Source organism: Rhea pennata, chromosome 8 (genome assembly GCF_028389875.1).
Source record: "Rhea pennata isolate bPtePen1 chromosome 8, bPtePen1.pri, whole genome shotgun sequence".
Classification (NCBI taxonomy): domain Eukaryota; kingdom Metazoa; phylum Chordata; class Aves; order Rheiformes; family Rheidae; genus Rhea; species Rhea pennata.
Window position 1 is genome coordinate 31,574,422 of NC_084670.1, and position 17,177 is coordinate 31,591,598.

At 45.9% G+C, this 17,177-nt stretch overlaps 1 protein-coding gene across 1 annotated transcript in view; it reads right to left on the bottom strand.

Annotated features, from left to right (window-relative positions):
• PAPPA2 (pappalysin 2) overlaps window positions 1–17,177 on the bottom strand; it is a 113,307-nt gene that overhangs the window by 47,300 nt on the left and 48,830 nt on the right. Inside the window, exons 7-13 of the mRNA XM_062580916.1 lie at window positions 16,603–17,095; window positions 15,946–16,074; window positions 14,199–14,290; window positions 13,597–13,790; window positions 12,434–12,571; window positions 8,451–8,586; window positions 7,811–8,030 (exon numbers count right to left, since the gene is read on the bottom strand). Coding sequence (XP_062436900.1) covers window positions 7,811–8,030; window positions 8,451–8,586; window positions 12,434–12,571; window positions 13,597–13,790; window positions 14,199–14,290; window positions 15,946–16,074; window positions 16,603–17,095 — 1,402 coding nt within the window. The remainder of the gene's footprint in view (window positions 1–7,810; window positions 8,031–8,450; window positions 8,587–12,433; window positions 12,572–13,596; window positions 13,791–14,198; window positions 14,291–15,945; window positions 16,075–16,602; window positions 17,096–17,177) is intronic.

The following is a 17,177-nucleotide window of genomic DNA, read 5'->3' on the forward strand; positions in this document are numbered from 1 at the left end:
TAGCAGCCAGGAGCTGGACTCTATTGCCTGCCTCTCTAACTCTACCATGTCTTTGAAAGTTGACAAACAAAACTAGCCTAACACTGCTAAGCACCTTAGAAAAAGGGCTCTTGGAAGGGCCACTAGTGTCAGTTTGGGACAACAGGTAGATCCTGAGCTTCATGTGGCTCTCTGGCAGTGTTTGGTCCCCACGTGGTCCCCGTGTTGGGGCTGCATCATGTCACCAGCAGCAGGGCTATTCTGGGTAACCCAATGTACAGCTAGGGTAGAAACCCAATCAACAAGCCAGAACAACTAGCAATTGCACTAGTTTGTACTGAGAAACAGTAACACCTTAGTCCAGCTTTCTCTTACAGACATCTGAGACTCCTAATGAATTACTTGCTGCTTTCAGTAAAGCATTTCTAGAATGATCTTGCCTTCAGCTTTGTCACAGTACCTGGGTTGTGCTTGGTGCCTCTGGGCTATGTGAACATGTTGGTGTGAAGCTTATAGGCTCAGAAAAATTCACTCTCACTATGATGTTTGTTCATAAAAGTCCCTTCTGCCTTTACAGTCTGGGAATCTAAAAACTGGTGTGAAAGGTGTGGAGGTGTTCATGTCACTGTATCTGCAGGGGAATCACTTCACTCTGAGAATGTCATGCTACATTGTGGGTCATAAGGATGAACAGAGGTAAAGAAAAACTTCTGATAAGCAATGATTGAACAGCTGGGAAAAAAAGACGACTTAGAGGGATACAACAGTGGCCTATAAAATTCAGGATGGCTGGGAGTAAAGGAAAAAGAAATAATTGTTTGTTGTGTCTTCCAATATGAGAAGTAGATGACCTCAAATGGAAACAGCAGGCAGTCAGTTCAGTGCATACAGAAGAGTACAGTTTTGCTTTCAATGAATGGTCAAAAAATGAAACTCCTTGCTGCAAGCTGTGTAGGTGCTAAAATTTTATGAAAGTTCAAGAAGGATCAGAAGAAAAGTTCCCTGAAGGCAATTAAACAAAGGCAGCACCTCTGTCTCATGAAACTCCTGATCCACAAAACATGGCAGGAAAGAGCATTATCCAGAGAAAGTACTTCTACATGCTCACTATATACTTAGTCTTTCCTGGCCTCTGTTTAGCTGTTGCAAAGATGGTGGGGCCAGTAGCCAGAAGGATAATTTGGTTCTTGGAGATGAAAAAAAAAAAAAAAAAGAAAAAGAAAAAAGAAAAAAGAAAAGAAAAAAAAAGAACCAGAAGGAGGAAGGAAATGATCTTGCCTTTGTACGTAGCATTCATAATGGTACTAACAAAACCAAGAAGGAGTAGGAATACTGAGGGATATTAAAAGGCAGCTGCAAGCAGGATTCACAGCTGGCATGCAAAACTATGAGATTTAAAAAGCAGAAACTATACATCACAACAAAGAGGAGATGGTGAAAGGCTCCAATCACACTATACAAACATATGCACACAGAAATAAAATCTGTTGTCGGGGCATTTGGACCTTTCTAAAAAGGATGGAACAAAAGCCAGTGACTGGAGTTGAAGATGGACAACTTTCATCTTGAAATCACAGGCAGGTTCCCAACAAAGAGGGTTATTGGAGATAAGAATAGCTTAGTAGGAAAGAAGGTGGACTCATCACCTCCTAGACTCTGTAATATTAGATAAGAAAACCTTCTGAAGGGCGTGTTTAATCCAGTTTCTGGGAAAAATCCTATGGCCTGTATGTGACACTAGGGATAGCAGGGTAGAACAGGGGCAGGCTGGCTGGCAGTGGTACACCTAGATTCTCTGTAGGTAAACCTCAGAGCCTACAAACATTCATTCCCTTCTTCACAGGATGTGGGGAGAATATCTTGTGTATCTGGAGTAAACTGTTGGACTGGGTAGCCCTTCCTCTGATGAGGCATCAACCACCCTGTTTCTCAGCAGCCTGGCTGATCCATTTAATGTTCAGGATCCATTTGGTGGGAAAACCTAGGGTTGGAAGATACTTTTTTCTAGGAAATTGGCTAGTCTCTGGGAAAGACAGAAGATGCCTTAAGTGTTTTTTTAAAAAAGAAAAACATATAGAAAGCATTAAATTCAAGAAGCAGTCATATTACCATCCCCTTATTGGGCAGTGAAGCCCACCAGTTGACAGAAACAAGTCCTGTGGTAGAGCCTTGGCCACCAGTGTCTGTCAGCCAGTCAGTGACCTCATGAGAAGCACCACTGGTCAGACAGCTTTGCTGCAAGAGGAGAAGCACCTTGAGAGGTCTCAAGGGCAGAACCAAAGGCTGAGGTGGGCCAGTGGCCTAGGAAAGATGATGGTCAGCATACTGGCCTTGGTTCTTTAGAGGCTTTATCCTCCAGCTCAAGGGGACAGGATGCACATGGTGCAGGACACACATAACCTGTTCTAACAAGTTTCACACTGTATTGAGGAGGCTGTGTTTGCCTAGGAAGAGGAAGGAACAGCTGTTCAGGCAATACGTGATATCCTCCGGGCCAAACTATTCTCAATGCCTGCACATTGCAGCTACAAGATACATGTCCCAGCCTTGGGATCAAGGTAGAGATCCATCCTTTGCACCTGGGCGCTGCACCACTTTATCAGCTGTGATCGGAGGACAAACTAGATTCCTGAGTCACCATTCCATGTCATTTGGCAGTACCACATGTCTAGGACAAATATTTTCAAAGCAAACCCTTTCTCGGTCATTTGTGTCTTCTCCTGTTAATGACTGCCATGCTTTTCCTCTGCCTCTTGTTTGTCCTCCCTTTCTGGTCCAACCATGGGGGACCCTAAGCCAGGATAGGTGGCACAGCAAGTCATTCAGTGGGAAGGAAAGGAAGTGCCAGCATCTCTAGCCAGCATCCCCACAAATTTTCATGCCAACACAGATATAGTTCATGAACTGACCCTGAATTAAACTAGCACACTGGGGAAAGAAAATAAATCAAACAAAAACTGCTTTTGAAATGATACTTCTCTCTTAGCTGAATAAAAACAAAGATTAGCAATTGACAATATGTTAAAAAATAAAGAAAAAAAGAGAGACTTCATCTGATTCTTCTTCCTCCCTGACACTCATTTGCCACATAAAAGAAATCCAAATCAGACTCTCTTTTAATACATTAAGCCTGCTTTCAGGCTAGCTGAGGAGGGCAATCGTATAGGAAATAGAAACACAACGTGGATTTCATTTTGCAGCACCTTTCCTGCTAATGTGCCAAGGCATTTCCCAGCACACACTAACATAAAATAAAACACACTAAAAATAAAACCAAGCTAAAAATAAAAGTAACAGAGGAAATGAACAATGTTCCCCTGGTTTGATATGCTGCCTGTACCAAGGAAAACAGAAGTGACTATGGCTCAGTTTTAAAATCCAAAGGAAAAGAGCAAGCACGAAAGTTAGAGTTTAAGCCTGGCAGGATGGCAGTCCTGATGGGGCAGCACTCCCAGTCCCAGCTACAGCGGGAGCTTGGTCTTTATCACCACTGAAAGGGGACAGACCCAAGGGACGGTGCTGCTAACACAACAGCGCCCTTGGTGAGGCTTCCTTTCAGGCACATCCGTGTCTGCTGCTGTGAATTTTCAGGAAACTCATTAACGCTTTGATTTCTGCTTGACCTCCTGAGTCTGTGAATCATCTGAGAAAGCAAAGGGAAGCCCCGGGCTGCTGGCAGGGCCAGTAGAGAGGGAATCCCACAGCCCTGTGCTGCCAGAGCAGCATTATGGAGGGCTGTTTCTGCCTGCGGTGCTCTTCCGGCCTCCAGCCCCACGAGATGGTCTGAAAGGAGAAGACTACTTTCTTCAAAACAAGGCTATGCTTTGGCTAGTGTCAAATACCTGCTGCATCCTGACCCAGAGATGGCTGCATTTCATTTGCAAAGAACAAAATGTCTCTGTTTTCCTGAGCCTGCAAAGCACTTAGATCCTTCGAGATGAAAGATGCTATAGAAATACCAGGCTGTTACAAATGTATTTTGGCAACGAGCATTTCTAGACTGAATTCATGAAACCTCTTTTTGCTGTTGCTTTTGTTAATTTGCCTTTTTGGGGCTATTTTTAAGGAAACCGTTTACAAGCACATGCTGTGTATGTGAGGCTGGGTGCGTGTAAATGGTCAGTTCAGTTCTTTACTGGAATAACAGAGGCTTGATTTTTTACAAACGTACTTAAACTTCTTAAGATTTTATATTCCTCGATTTTAACAGGAGATTTCCAACCCCAGACTCCACCTGCCTTTATGCCAAACCAATTATTAGTCCTTAAAAATAAAAACACTGCTGTACATTTGTTTTGGAGTTGAAATAGATTTTTAACATAAAATAAGGGGGAAAAATACTTGGGCACTTCCTGACTTAACAAAGGCAGATCCTTATTGTTAGCAAGACTCCTGGAGATTATAAATCAAAGCCTAACACTCTCCAAGTATTCAAGTCTGTTGTCCAGAAAAGAGAAACCATAAATAGCATCTCCTACTCTTAAAACTCTGGGGATCCCGATTTACTCAGAGCATTTGCTAAGGACACTTGTGCAATGTGTAATTTAACATACTACCACTTTGCAGCTGATCAGGGTAATTTATTGCTTGGAGGCCAGTAGCCTGCTTTTGAGGTGCTTCAAGTTACCTTCACGACTGAGGAGGGTTAAGGCTAATCACATGGTCATTGCAGCAGCCTGGCTGATGAGTAGAAACATTTTACACCACCATAACTTGAATGTTTTCAACCCTATGCCTATCCTCTGTGAACAGCTGGCACCTCATGACACCTCCAGCCAGTGGAAAATGTTCTTATACCAGATTTATAGGTGGAGATAGGAAAATGCAGGCCTCCATTTAGGATGGATACACAGTGCATCACTAGGTTTTCTGGCCCTGGACAGACCGTGAAGGGTTTGGCCCTCCCAGTGGAGGTCACACTTGCCAAAGAGCTCAAAACTCCTATAAAACTCTGAAATAAAGGTGTAATTTTCTGAAGTGCCTCCAGGTGAGGAGATCTAGAATGGGGAGGCTCATCTTCTCCAAAAAGCAGCCGCTTGCTTGACTTGTCTCAGTGCCAGAAAAGGGGAAGGCAGCCAAGACCCACATACCCAAACTCAATGCTACACTGCCAACCTCAGCACTGCAGGTGTGAGAAGGCAGAGGGAGTGGCCGAGAGATGTGGGGAAGAGAAGAGCCGTGGAGACTTTGCCAGCCCTGGCCTACTGCAGCCAAGCCAAGGCCACGGGGGAGCCCACAGGACAAGAGCAAGACAGGGAAGAGAAGACTTAAGGATCTCATCGGGTCTTTTTGTGCCCATCTGTGAAAGGATGGCAGACAGTCCAGCATACACTGGAGATACGGAAACAAGCTTCATATGAAGCTGTGTTTCATGGCTGATGGGCTCCAGTGTCTGAAAATGTTAAGCAAGGCGCCTTTCCTGTGACTGGGATGTTTGTAAGATCCCTCCCCTATGTGGAGTCACTAGTGTCTGGCAGAGGTTGATCTGACAGGGTTTCCTCTCACTCTTTCTCCCCTCTCGCCAGCTATACATTTTTATGAAACGCAACAGACATTCAAGATTGTTGCTCCACTATCAGATTTGATGAAAACTGACTCCTGACTTCAATGTTACTGGACTAGGGTCAGGGGAGTGAGGCACACGCACAACACATAACGCAGCAAACGCTAAGTACTGCATCTCCAGCAGAGCGGGGCACTTTATGCAAGCTGAGAGCAGGCACATGAATGGTTCCCCCTGCCCAGCTGCTGGCTGGTAACTTGTAAGTACTGGCCACTTGGTTGCAGGTCTCCAACCAAAATCTACTTTTACAAACGCCTTCCCTGAAATCCTTAAACGGAGACTAGAAAAGAAAAATATCATTTACTTTTCTGTGCATTTCTCCCTGTATGTGCTTTTCTCTTTATGCAGATGATACTCACCTTCTCCTGGTCATTTTTTTTCCTCCTTGCAGTCATTTCCCAACTTACGAGGGGGAGGGGGAGGTTCTCAAGCAATGAGAGAGCAAAATTATTTTAAAAGATGAGAAAATGTAATTGAAAAACCACATCAGTTGGCCAGGGTCTTGGAAGTATGTGTGTACATAGCTGTAATGGCTACCAGGAGGAAACTGATTGCATTTCAGGTGGACACTGATCCTTTAATGTAGGACTGAGAATAATATTTATATGCTGACTCACTAAGATTTATGTTTCAGTATAAATCACACATGCACTCAAAAAAAAGAAGAAAAAAGGCAAAACGTACATAACATAAATCAATTGTACTATGATCCCACAAGCTTTTAGACAAACACACACACATTCACTCATTATCAGGTATGTTCGTCCATGCAGGGCCATCAGCAGAAGAAAAATACTGATAGTAATAGTGATTCAATGACCCCATGCAAAGCCCTTAACACTTAACACCCTCACAGCTTCAGGAAAGCTTAGACGCAAACTTAGCATTCCCAGTCGTATAATTTGAGTAATTGGCTGGACCAGAGCCCTGGATCTGGATACTCGTAACTTCAGGGAATCTGGGATCTAAATGCAAAGCCAGACTTTGCAGGTCTGGCTGTCATCAGCCCCACTGTTCCTCCAGGACAAAGCTGAGCACCTTCCTTTAATTCCTTCTTGGGTCTGCATCTCTGCTCAGCACGTTCTTTCTGCCTTGTTTATTTAGTCTATCTTGGATGACAGTTTTTCCCCTTGTCCCTTTGCCAGCACAATTTACTTGGAACACAGTGCCCCGTTCTGCAAATACTGCTTCTCATTTACTGCTTTATGAAGACATACAGACGCCTGCGAGCACTGGATGTCAATAAATTAAAGTGCTGTTACTACTACTATTGTTATCGCTGTATTATAGCGGGGGCAGCGTGAGACTTGGTGCAGGGCCTGGGATGGATGGGAAGCCAGAGAGAGGAGGAGGAGGAGATGCATACGGAGATATTTGAGTAATCTTCCGTGGCACCCAAGTCTGAACTGGGCGAGAGAGGCTCCCGCTTCCCTCCTTTGGGAAATGGGCCTGGGACACGTGGTGGTGGTGTGGAAGGAAACCAAAACCCAGACAGAAAGGCAGGCATCTGCAAGGCTCTCGCCAGCAGGCTGTTTTACAGAGAGTCACCCTTGCGGTGTTTTTCCTCCACTTTAACAAGAGCAGTGAGTGTGCCAAACATGACCTGGGAAGCTTCAGCTTCGTCTCCCAAGGACCTCAGCTAACCCATGTGGTGTGGCTGGGAAGGATGGAGATGAATCTGACTAGCCCACTCTGAGGAGGAATGCAAACACAGCCCGGACTATAAACCACTGGGTATTTTAGTTGATGAAATTTTGTGTTATTAACAGAGATGCTCATGTGCTTAGAGTTTAGCACATTCTTGGGTGCCATGTCAGAAGGAGGTACAAACAGGGCTCTCTAATCCTGCAGAATAAAACTGTGTACCTTCATCAAATTAAAGAGTATTGTAAAGCACACTCAAAAGAAACCTAAATTTTAGTTTCAATGGTGGCCCTTAATGAAATTCTGTATCTGAGAGAGCTTGATTTTCCTATCTGAAAAGGTCCTTTAATATAGTTTTAGGCAGATGCACAGACCACAAACAAAGTCTACCTTCCTATGTTCCCCCCACAGAGAGGTAAGGAAATTGAGTCTTATTACACTAGATTTTTCAATTGCCTTTCAAAAGTCACCTCCGAATAGTCAAAAAACAACTCAGCAAGTAGATAAAAACCGTTTGTATACGAGCGAGTAGAGCTGAAAATGTCAGAAATTAAGCACAAAGCCCTGCAAGACAGATGGGCTACACGTGCCCATCAGAAGGGGCCACAAGGAGGCAATCAATACCTGTAGGTCTGGTGGCTGTGTTCTTCCTCATGTTCCAAGAGGCAGGTGGTTGGGTTGGAAGAACTGGAGTGAGCAGATGTCCGCAAGGCCACAGCTGCGATGCCCACAAATGGGGAGGAGAAATTGAGCAGCACTGAAGCGATCTGGTGGGAAAGGTACTCCTGGCTATGGGTCACGTTGATGATGAGCGGATTCTGCTGACACGATAGCTCATGTGTCCCTAGGGGAAGGGGGACCAAAAGAAAGAAGCCACTAGCTCAGCTCTGGTGATATTTACTTTGCTTCTGATTTTTCCCATTGCTAAGATCCTCCCCTCCTGCTTTCCAATGCCTCCAGACGCAAGCTTGGAACTCAGTGAGAAGTTTGGGAAGCAAAAGAAGCCAGGAGCATGGATGGGAACACCAGCACCTAACCCAGTGGAAGCCGCTGGAGGCTCCTGGTGTCTCTGTCACAAGAGCAACAGCTCTTGTCATCTTTGACAGCAGTCAGAAGCCAATAAGTGTAACTCTGTTCACACCCACTGCATTTGCAGGCTTCCAAATCCAGCCCTGAAGGAAGGGGGGGTGGGCAGAATTCAGCGGCCAGAGAGAGAAGGTGAAAGGGGACACAGGGCTAGTGCTGCAGCCCATAGGACACTCACCCAAAGAGCGGTTCAGCCCATTTGTGCCACTCAGCTGGACAGTGACAGTTGGCTTGCGCTGGTCACTTGGGATGGTGCCATCAGAAGCCAGGAAAATCAAGACGGAGGTAGGCACTCCTGGCCTGTGGAAGCACACCTACGTGAGAAGGCAAGGAAGACGCTGAGAGCGAGTGGGCAGCAGAAACACTTCCCCGCAATGAACGGCAGAGGCAAATTTTCTGGTCCAATACAAATGAGGGGGAGAGAGAAAACGAAGGCAGAGAGAGTGGCAGTGGGTCCAAGGGACCAGTAGATTGCAGGTGGATGGAGCAATGAGTAGGTGGAAAGAGCAGGAAAGGAATGGGGGTGAACAGAATGTGAAAACAAGCAGGAGCAGTGGGGATGCAGAGAAAGAAAAATCAGGAACACAGTCCTTTCGCACCTAATCTTCCTCCTCCCTGTTACCAATTTTCCCCATATGTATCAGTCCTTGCAATAAATTTGTGACATCTTCCCAGATCCACAATGTTTGTTACTCTTAACCTTGAGCAACACCTGACCCAGGGCCAGATAGGCTCCGACTTCCACACCACACGGCGTGGACCGGGCATGTGAGGCATCCAGAGAGCAGAACCACCAGCTGTGCCACTGAAATATTTCCATTAAAAACAAAAAAAAAAAAAGGCCCCAGTACCCAGAGCGACTGCACACCGTCTGTCAGCCAACAAGTGGAAAGATTTGTGGCAGGAAGTCCTGCCTATTAGAAAAGCTTACAGTTCCCCGCTTGTCTAGGAGCCCTGGCTATACGAGACAGCCGGGAAATTCGTGGCATCAATCACTGCAGAGCAGACATTCTTTGGAAGTAAGAGGGTAGAAATGTTTTTCTCCCCCACCCTGGTACCCCCCACCCAGTGCTGCGATGTGTTTTGATCCAGATCCACCCTATGGAGTGTTTTTGTGGAATCTAGGCTTAAAAAGAACTTGGAAATTCAAGACACACTATATTTCAGAGGAAGGCAAGTCCCAGCTGGCTAGGCACGGACAGGGAAGCAGGTTTCCCACCTTGCAGGTGGGCACACGCTGCAGCAACCACCCCTTGGGCAAGCCCTGAGAATGGCCGCCCCTCCTCTGCCTGTGCTCTCCCTCTGCCACCGCCTGTCTCACCTGGGGGTTTGCCCCACTGGGAGGAGCAGCCCCGGGGAACGGCCCTTGCAGCTTGGCGCATCCCCCGGGGGCTGAAACCATCTGTACCTGTCAGGTATCCACCTCCAGCCTGAGTGCAGAAACCAAAGGCAAGGGGGAGAGAAAGGGGAAGGGAAGGGAGAGTACAAAAAGCAAAGCCACCAACCAAAACACAAACAAAAGGATGAGAGGGCAAAAAAAGAAGAAAATCTAGCAGTGCTCAAAGCCTATACGGAGCAGGAAACCTGTTCTGAGGGGTCTCTCAAGCCGGAAAGCTGCAGCTTGGCAGGAGCTGGCCAGTTTTAGCCATGCTACCTGCTGCCCATTCCTCCAAATGCAGCTCACAGTTCCTCAAAGGGGGGGGGGAAAGATGTTTTGAGGAGTCAAGTGAGGCTTTCCATGGACTACACAACTTGAGGTGGAAGGTTTCACTTCTCCCTTCCTACTGTGTATTTGTTCAGCGATAAAGGGAATCGTGGTCCTGAGTTAGAGCCGCAGCAGCTGACTTATCTAAAATATCCTATTTGGTTTTCCTTTTCTTATATTATGCACTTGGTCACACTGGGCTATATTCTTAATCTTTTTTCTCCCTTCCATTCCTTCCCTTTTCATTTAATTTTCTGTTTGTTACACATCCTGATTTGCTTCCAAGTGATTTTGATTCCTCCCTTCATTGGATGTGTTGGAATCCCAGAACAAAGCACAGCCACAGATCTGCAAATTGTAACGATTTCCACCTGCAGACAGACCCAAGGTGCACGGTGGAAGGTTCGCTAGGTGGCACAGACATTTCCATGTCCTGCTCTGGCTCTAGTTTGCTCACAGCTGAGTGTCTACAAGCAAGACCCAACGTTTCCCCTGCTCGATGGTGCCACCTTTTGAAAAATGCTGTTGAAATCAATTCTTACTCTGTGATGAGACTTGTGGTGCCATTTTAATGCAGGTGACACAGGTGCAGCTTTAAAATGGCCATGGGAGTGAACAGGCACAAAACAGTGTGCACGTGGACGTACAGGTGTGCATGAACAGCACGATCCCTGTCTGCACAGGCGGGCGTGCTGGGCAAACTGTGAACAGGAATCTGTCTTTCCCAACCCAATATGTTACCAATCAGGCAAAATCTATTAAAAAGAAAAAGAAAGAAAGAAAGAATGAAAAACAGGGAGAGAGAGCGAGTGAGAAAGAGAGCACGAGCGAGAAAGAGAGCGAGAGAAAGAGAGCGAGAGAAATAAAAAGGGCATATTTATTACTAGCCCATAAATAATTTTATGGGCAGAAAATAATAGCACTCCCAAAGAGAGCATAGAGAACCAGTAATGAAAGTCTTTAATATAAACATCCATAGAGGAAGAGAACTGACCACAAGCTCCAATAAAACTGGAACACGCTTTAACTCCTGGTGAGAAGTGGAAAGCAAGCTTTCATCTAGGTAGGACAGAGAGAGAGATTTCTGCTTTCTTGCTAGCAAAGGAAGAAAGGAGGTACATATGTCATGGCCTATGCCTGAGAAGGAAGCCAGAAAGTAGGTTTTAAGTACACAGGCAGGGAAGAAAAAAAATCCATTTAAAGAAAGTTTTTTGGAGAGGCAGAAAAAAGTCGGAGAAGCAGAAGACTGAGAGGTAATAGCAACGTTTATTGACTAAGGTTTGATGATTCACTGAGTTTTCAGAGTGTCTCATCAAAAGTTCCTCTCTAGACAACCTCGAGCAAAGCAGGGCAAGGTGCCCCTCATAAACTGCAGAGGAAGAAGTAAGCCAGATCACAGCTTTCCAGTAACACAAGGCAACAGCCACAAAACCTCTAAGCTGGGGCTGAGGTCAGAAAATGAACGCTGTAAAAATCGCTTTGGCCCAATCCTCTCTCGGCCTCCTCCGTCCTTCTTCTCTGCCTGCCATGACAGAGAGGTTTGACCCTGCCTCCGAACACGGGGAGTCACGGGCTGGCAACTGGTCCGTGCTCCCCTTGGCCACCCCCACCACACTGGGCACTCTCCCAAAGGCAGCCCACTGCTGCGGAGCAGGCCTGGAGCCCACCATCAGGCTGCAGGACCCGGCAGCTTGGAAATATAGAAATGCTTCCTTTAGTCTGGAGGCACTGGGAGGGCAGAAGGACCTGCCTGCCAGGGCTGATCCACTCCGGGATCAGGGTGCTCAGCACCAACCTGACATGCTCAGGACCTTTCAGGATGACAGCACATATCCCAGTGAAGTCAGTTTTCTGTCTTTAAGTAAGCATTTTATTAAGTTGAACAGAAAACGTTCTGATCGTTATCCTGGCACGTACGGAAAGCAGTCTCTCTCGGAAGCTCAGACAACAGGTCACTCCATCCCTCTTTAGAAGGCTGCTCTTCCTGTAACACTTGTGACTTCTGAGCTACCCTCTGCTGCTATTCATAACTGTGAGGAGTGAGGGCAATCTGGCCTTTAAACATAGCTAAATGGGCTTGTGTCCACCCTGTGCTGGTGTCATGGCACAGCCTGGCTACAGAGAACTGTCAGAAGCTAATTTTTGTTTCCCAACTTCAAAACATTCCTGCAGACTTCTGTTTTCACATACAATCCTCCTCCCAGCAACCTGTACTCAGGATGGGTTTGCTGTAACAGGTCCAGATCACAGTGTTAGTGAGGCAACCTACCTCAGGCACAGGCATTTGGATTTTGTGAAGAGTCAGTAGGATATTAAGTCCTATCTGAATAGTTTTTAAGGCTGACATAGCTCCTGCTGAAGGACAACCCAAGGCAGAAAGGACTGGCCTCTCTCACTAAAATGCTGGAGCAAAGACAATCAAATTCTCCTGTGCCTGAACACACATCCTTACTTACCTTGAGCCAAACTCTCTCATTATCCAAGGGCATCCTTTCCCCATCTGAATCCTGAGCATTGCCTTGGCTGGAAGTACAAGGGAACCAAGCAGCAAGGGGAAGGTCCTTTGGTACATCATGAAGGTGGGATTTACATATCTGGAAAGACAAGGCTTTTTTTTAATCCAGAAGGAAGCAAGGGAAATAAGAGAAGGACAGAATTAAACAGCACCTACAAAGCCTCATGAAAGAGTCAACACAACGTGAAAGAGAGAGAAAAGCCCTGAGTCAGTTCCTAGAAGGAAGATAATTGGAATGTGGATTCCAGAAGCAGGAGTGGCACCTCATCACTTACACATATGCACAGGAAGCTTTTGCCCTTTTGGTGTGTTGTGAACATGCTATGTTGAAGTACCTTGTGGTTTCTATGGGGCTGAGCAAGAAAGAATGAGCTAGCTGTACGACAGGACGAAAGACCACAGCCTCCAGATTTTGACTGGGCTAACAGGATCTGAAGATGTGATATATTTGCTCAAACACCAGCCGTCAGTGCCCTTGATGTACTGAGGCATCTGTGACATCTACCTAGCACTGACCCTGAAACCTAGGAGACACTTGTACCCTTCTAGAGAGGCAGATGCCAGAGCCCAGGGTTTCTTACTAGACACATATCTGAGCAATTCAGCCATGTTCTGGGTCTCAGGAGGATGGTTCCTTGCATCAAGTTAATAGAAACACATAAGCACAAAGAGCTATATGTATGCCTTCTCTACAGGCTAGTTTTTCCGCCTTCTTCAGCTCCTCAGGAAGAAATATACACAATATATTAACATTTATCAGGCAAAATTCTATCCTAGATCTCCAGGCTCTGCTCCAAAGATAGATATGAAAGATGGAAATTTTTCCATTGATTTTTCATTGGCTTCAGATCAGACATTTTGAGAACAGCATAGATGCTGATGTATGAGTGATTTTATGCTTTCAGGTTCTGACCTTATAAGCTATTAGACTTACAGTTTTTTTAAACAGACACAATGGGACTACTCACAATCTCAAAGCTATGCATTTACACATTTAATGCGATCTTATTTCTGCCTCAGTAAACTCCTGTGGCAGTGAGTTCCTCGCCTTAACTACGTGGGAATTGCTAGAAAAGTCTTTTCTTTTGTCATGCCTTCTCTCACCTTCACAACAGGCTCCCCTGTCACCAAGGAAACAGGACATGACGTCTTATCGTGATGGGAGGCATAGGCTTTCGCTGCCCACTGGTCAATGTATCCTTCAGGTGTATAGAGACCACAGTCCAGAATGCTGCTTGCTTTCTCAAAAGGCTCACACACTCCATCCCCATCATGTACATAGCATAGGCTTGGCTCCCCTGCAAAGAGACCACAGATGCCCTGTTTATAAACCGAGTCCAAGGCACACATGTCCTCCTCCTTTCCTGGGCTCTGCAGTACTTCAACCAGGACCATCTTGAAAAGCAGTCTTATGAGAGGGATCTGGACACACACACTACCCAGAGAGAGCCCCAGAGAGTAGAAAGGTGCATACTGAGATTAGCTCCCAACGAGGCCACAGCTGGCAGGAGCTGTGCTAGCTATCTGGCACAGAAATTTTCCATTACAAGGGATGGACAAGCTCCATGGATCATTCTGGCTGAAGATCCATGTTGTCTTGCAGGGAGGTAAGTTACCACATGCTCTGAGAAGTGTTTTCAGAGAGGTGTAAGTAGTGCCATTTTGATTCCTGTCTGGAAAGGAGCAGTCAATCCATTTGGACTCACCAACACAGTTGAAGCCTTTTTCCTTTTTACACATCCTGGAACAGCCATCTCCATCCAGCAAATCCCCATCATCACATTCCTCCTCCAAGTTCCTAAGAGAACAAAACCAAATGAGTTAACACTGCCCCTGACTCAACATTTCCTGGGTGCTTCAGCCCCATGAGCAGTGAGGACTCAGCTTCCTGAATCCATTTCCACAGGACAAGGGAGAAGAGGAACAATCCCAAGTAATAAAAGAAAAGATCATATCTTCCTAGGGGACAAAACTGGGTGGAAAGTACAGAACATGGGAGAAGGCAAGTCTATACCATGTCTAAAGCCTGAGGCAAGAATCATGGCAGAAAATGAAGCTATATACAACACAGAAAAGTGCGCAAAAATGGAGCAGCAGGAACTGGAGAAAGCTAGTGCTGGAGACAACAGGAGGTTCTCCAAGATGGGGCTGGTACTTCAGTGGGAGCTGAAGAAGGAGAGGTAGGGGAAGAGAAAAGGAGAAAGTTAGCCAAAGAGGGGACAAAAATCAACCCCGAGGTGACAGGCGTGGCATCTCAGAAGAAAACAAAACAAAACACACACACGGTTTCCATGAGAAGGTTCAGTCCCTCTACTGAAAAAAGTAGATCTGATGTGATAAGCTGAAAGAAATGCCTTGATTCCTACACATTCATACAAGCACAACTACACAGAGTTATGCACCCTAAAACTCAAGGACAAAAAGCTTCACATACATACATTTTATGGTGCTCACCTATCTCCATCCATATCTAACATGAAAAATCAAGTGCTCCATTTTCCTATCTTTGGCTATTCCACTCAACTGTGGAAAAGGAAAAATACAATAGACAAGGCTTACTACAAGGTCTTCCCTTCAACAGTTCAGGAACAGGAACGTCTGTCATATCTCAGTGGGTTTCTGTCCATTTCTGCTGCTGCTTCTAGTTTTCACTGAAGCTGACAATGTGGTCATTTGCTCTCTCTGAACCAAGTCTTCAACTGGTATAAATTCACACCAAAACTATATCAGATTACATTAATTTAAGATCTAGCCCCACTGTAAGTCTTTTTCCCTTGGTGGGTCTTATATGGTACCATAATCCCTCCTGCACTAGCTTTAGCAAAGCAAAAGCAGGCAATTAAGACAGCTGTTTGCAAAGGAAAATGATGCCGAGTAACACAGAAGTTTGAAGTTTGAAAAAGCTAAAATACGGAAATTTGGCATAATCATCCCAGATAGGGAAGTTTAACCACCGGAGTTGCTCACTGTGGGGTGTAGTGCATTTCTTTCTTACCACTCAGAGTTTTAAGTAGAGAGTGGACAGCTCTTTAAACGCACCGAGGCATATAGAGCTGTGTTGCTGCAGAATCTACCCACGCAGGGCTACCGTGTGCCCTGTGCAAAAGGTTACACTGGATGATCCCAAAGATGGATCCCACTGGATCCTGACTCTGTGACTATTCTCAGAGAAGGGCCAGAATCCAAGCACTGCAGCCACCACACATCGATGGGGAGAAAGTTCAAGTTAGACCCTTCATCCAGACCCCGCTCCTCACAAAGACCATCTCCATCTTCTACTAGCGTGGCATTTTATAAAACATAAGCTTTTAGTCCAATCTGTTGCAAGTATTCAGTGCAGCTTTCTTCAGCCAAGCGTTTCTGAGTGGAGGATCAACCCAGCACTTCTCTTTAGGGTAGAATTACCCGATAGCCTAAAGAACCTCTCTTGAGAGCATGGAGGTCTTGACTTACGTGGTCACCTTCCCATCCCCACAGTAGGGAGCTCCATGGACATGGATTAGCGGTGGGGAGGCTTCTCCTAAGGTTGTCCCAGAGATTGCCTGCACTTGGTAGCGATACACCTGCCCAGGCGTGACCTCCCTGCAGAAACATAGAGGACTCAAACAAAAGCAGGAGAGAACAAGCAATACATCTGCAGTAAATTTGTTCATAAGAGTTATAGCAATCACATGTTTGTACCCGGGCAGCATCATAGTTTGACACACATCTTCACATTCTAAATTGCCAGAGGCAGAGACTGTGGGAAGAGGGTTTCTGCCAGATCATGCAGAGGAGCCTGCCATTTATTTCCCTAGGGCTTAATCTGGAGAGAAGTTGCATTAACTTGAACAGTCATTTTACTGGTCTTATTTATGGAGAAACGTTTCTAGATTTAATGAGTTCCTTCTAGTTATATTCAGCTCCTTGGCAAGGGTTGTGCTAGTATAATGGGCCTACAACAAGCTTACTGAGGCCTTCTCTTGATGCTGAATGTGGAATCTGTTCACAAGATTGAACACTGTAATACCTGTGAAAATCATTCATGGATCTAAATGCAGAACCTGAAGAGATCATCAAAATTAATGCAACCACCCACTTGGCCTCTGATGAAGCAATCTTTTCACTCACGTGTCAGTGAACTTGCGGTGTGCTTGTGCCATTGTGGCAGGGGAGCCATTAGCAAATGGAGGATCACGGAGGACTCGGTATTGTATCGGTTTGCAGGTGGAGCAGAGAGAGCTATGAGGCATGGAGGTCAACAGGGCTGTATCTATCTCCATCCTCTCATCAAACGTATAGATTTTGACTCCAGACACCTTCTTGTGGATGTTGAGCTTCACAGTCAAAGGGACATCACAGAAAGTGTCTAAGGGGCCCAAATGGATGGATTCTCCATGCTCTGTTAGGATTTCAATGTCAGACAGTGCCTTAGGAGAGTCCGTGGAGAGATAAGTTGTCCAGAGCGTGAGAGAATCTGGATACACAGGGTGCAGGAAGCGCAACTCCAGGATGCAGCCATCAGGCTGGGGACAAGGCACGGTCATGTTCATGTGGTACAGGTGGAGCTCTGGACTCCAGGCCTGCAAGCTGGGCTCACAGGGCTGATCCACATCTGGGGGCCCTAGATAGAGGGACAAGGAAGAGACTGATGAGAGTTAGGGCACAGCCGATTTCACAGGAGACCCAGAGTAGCAATCTGCCCT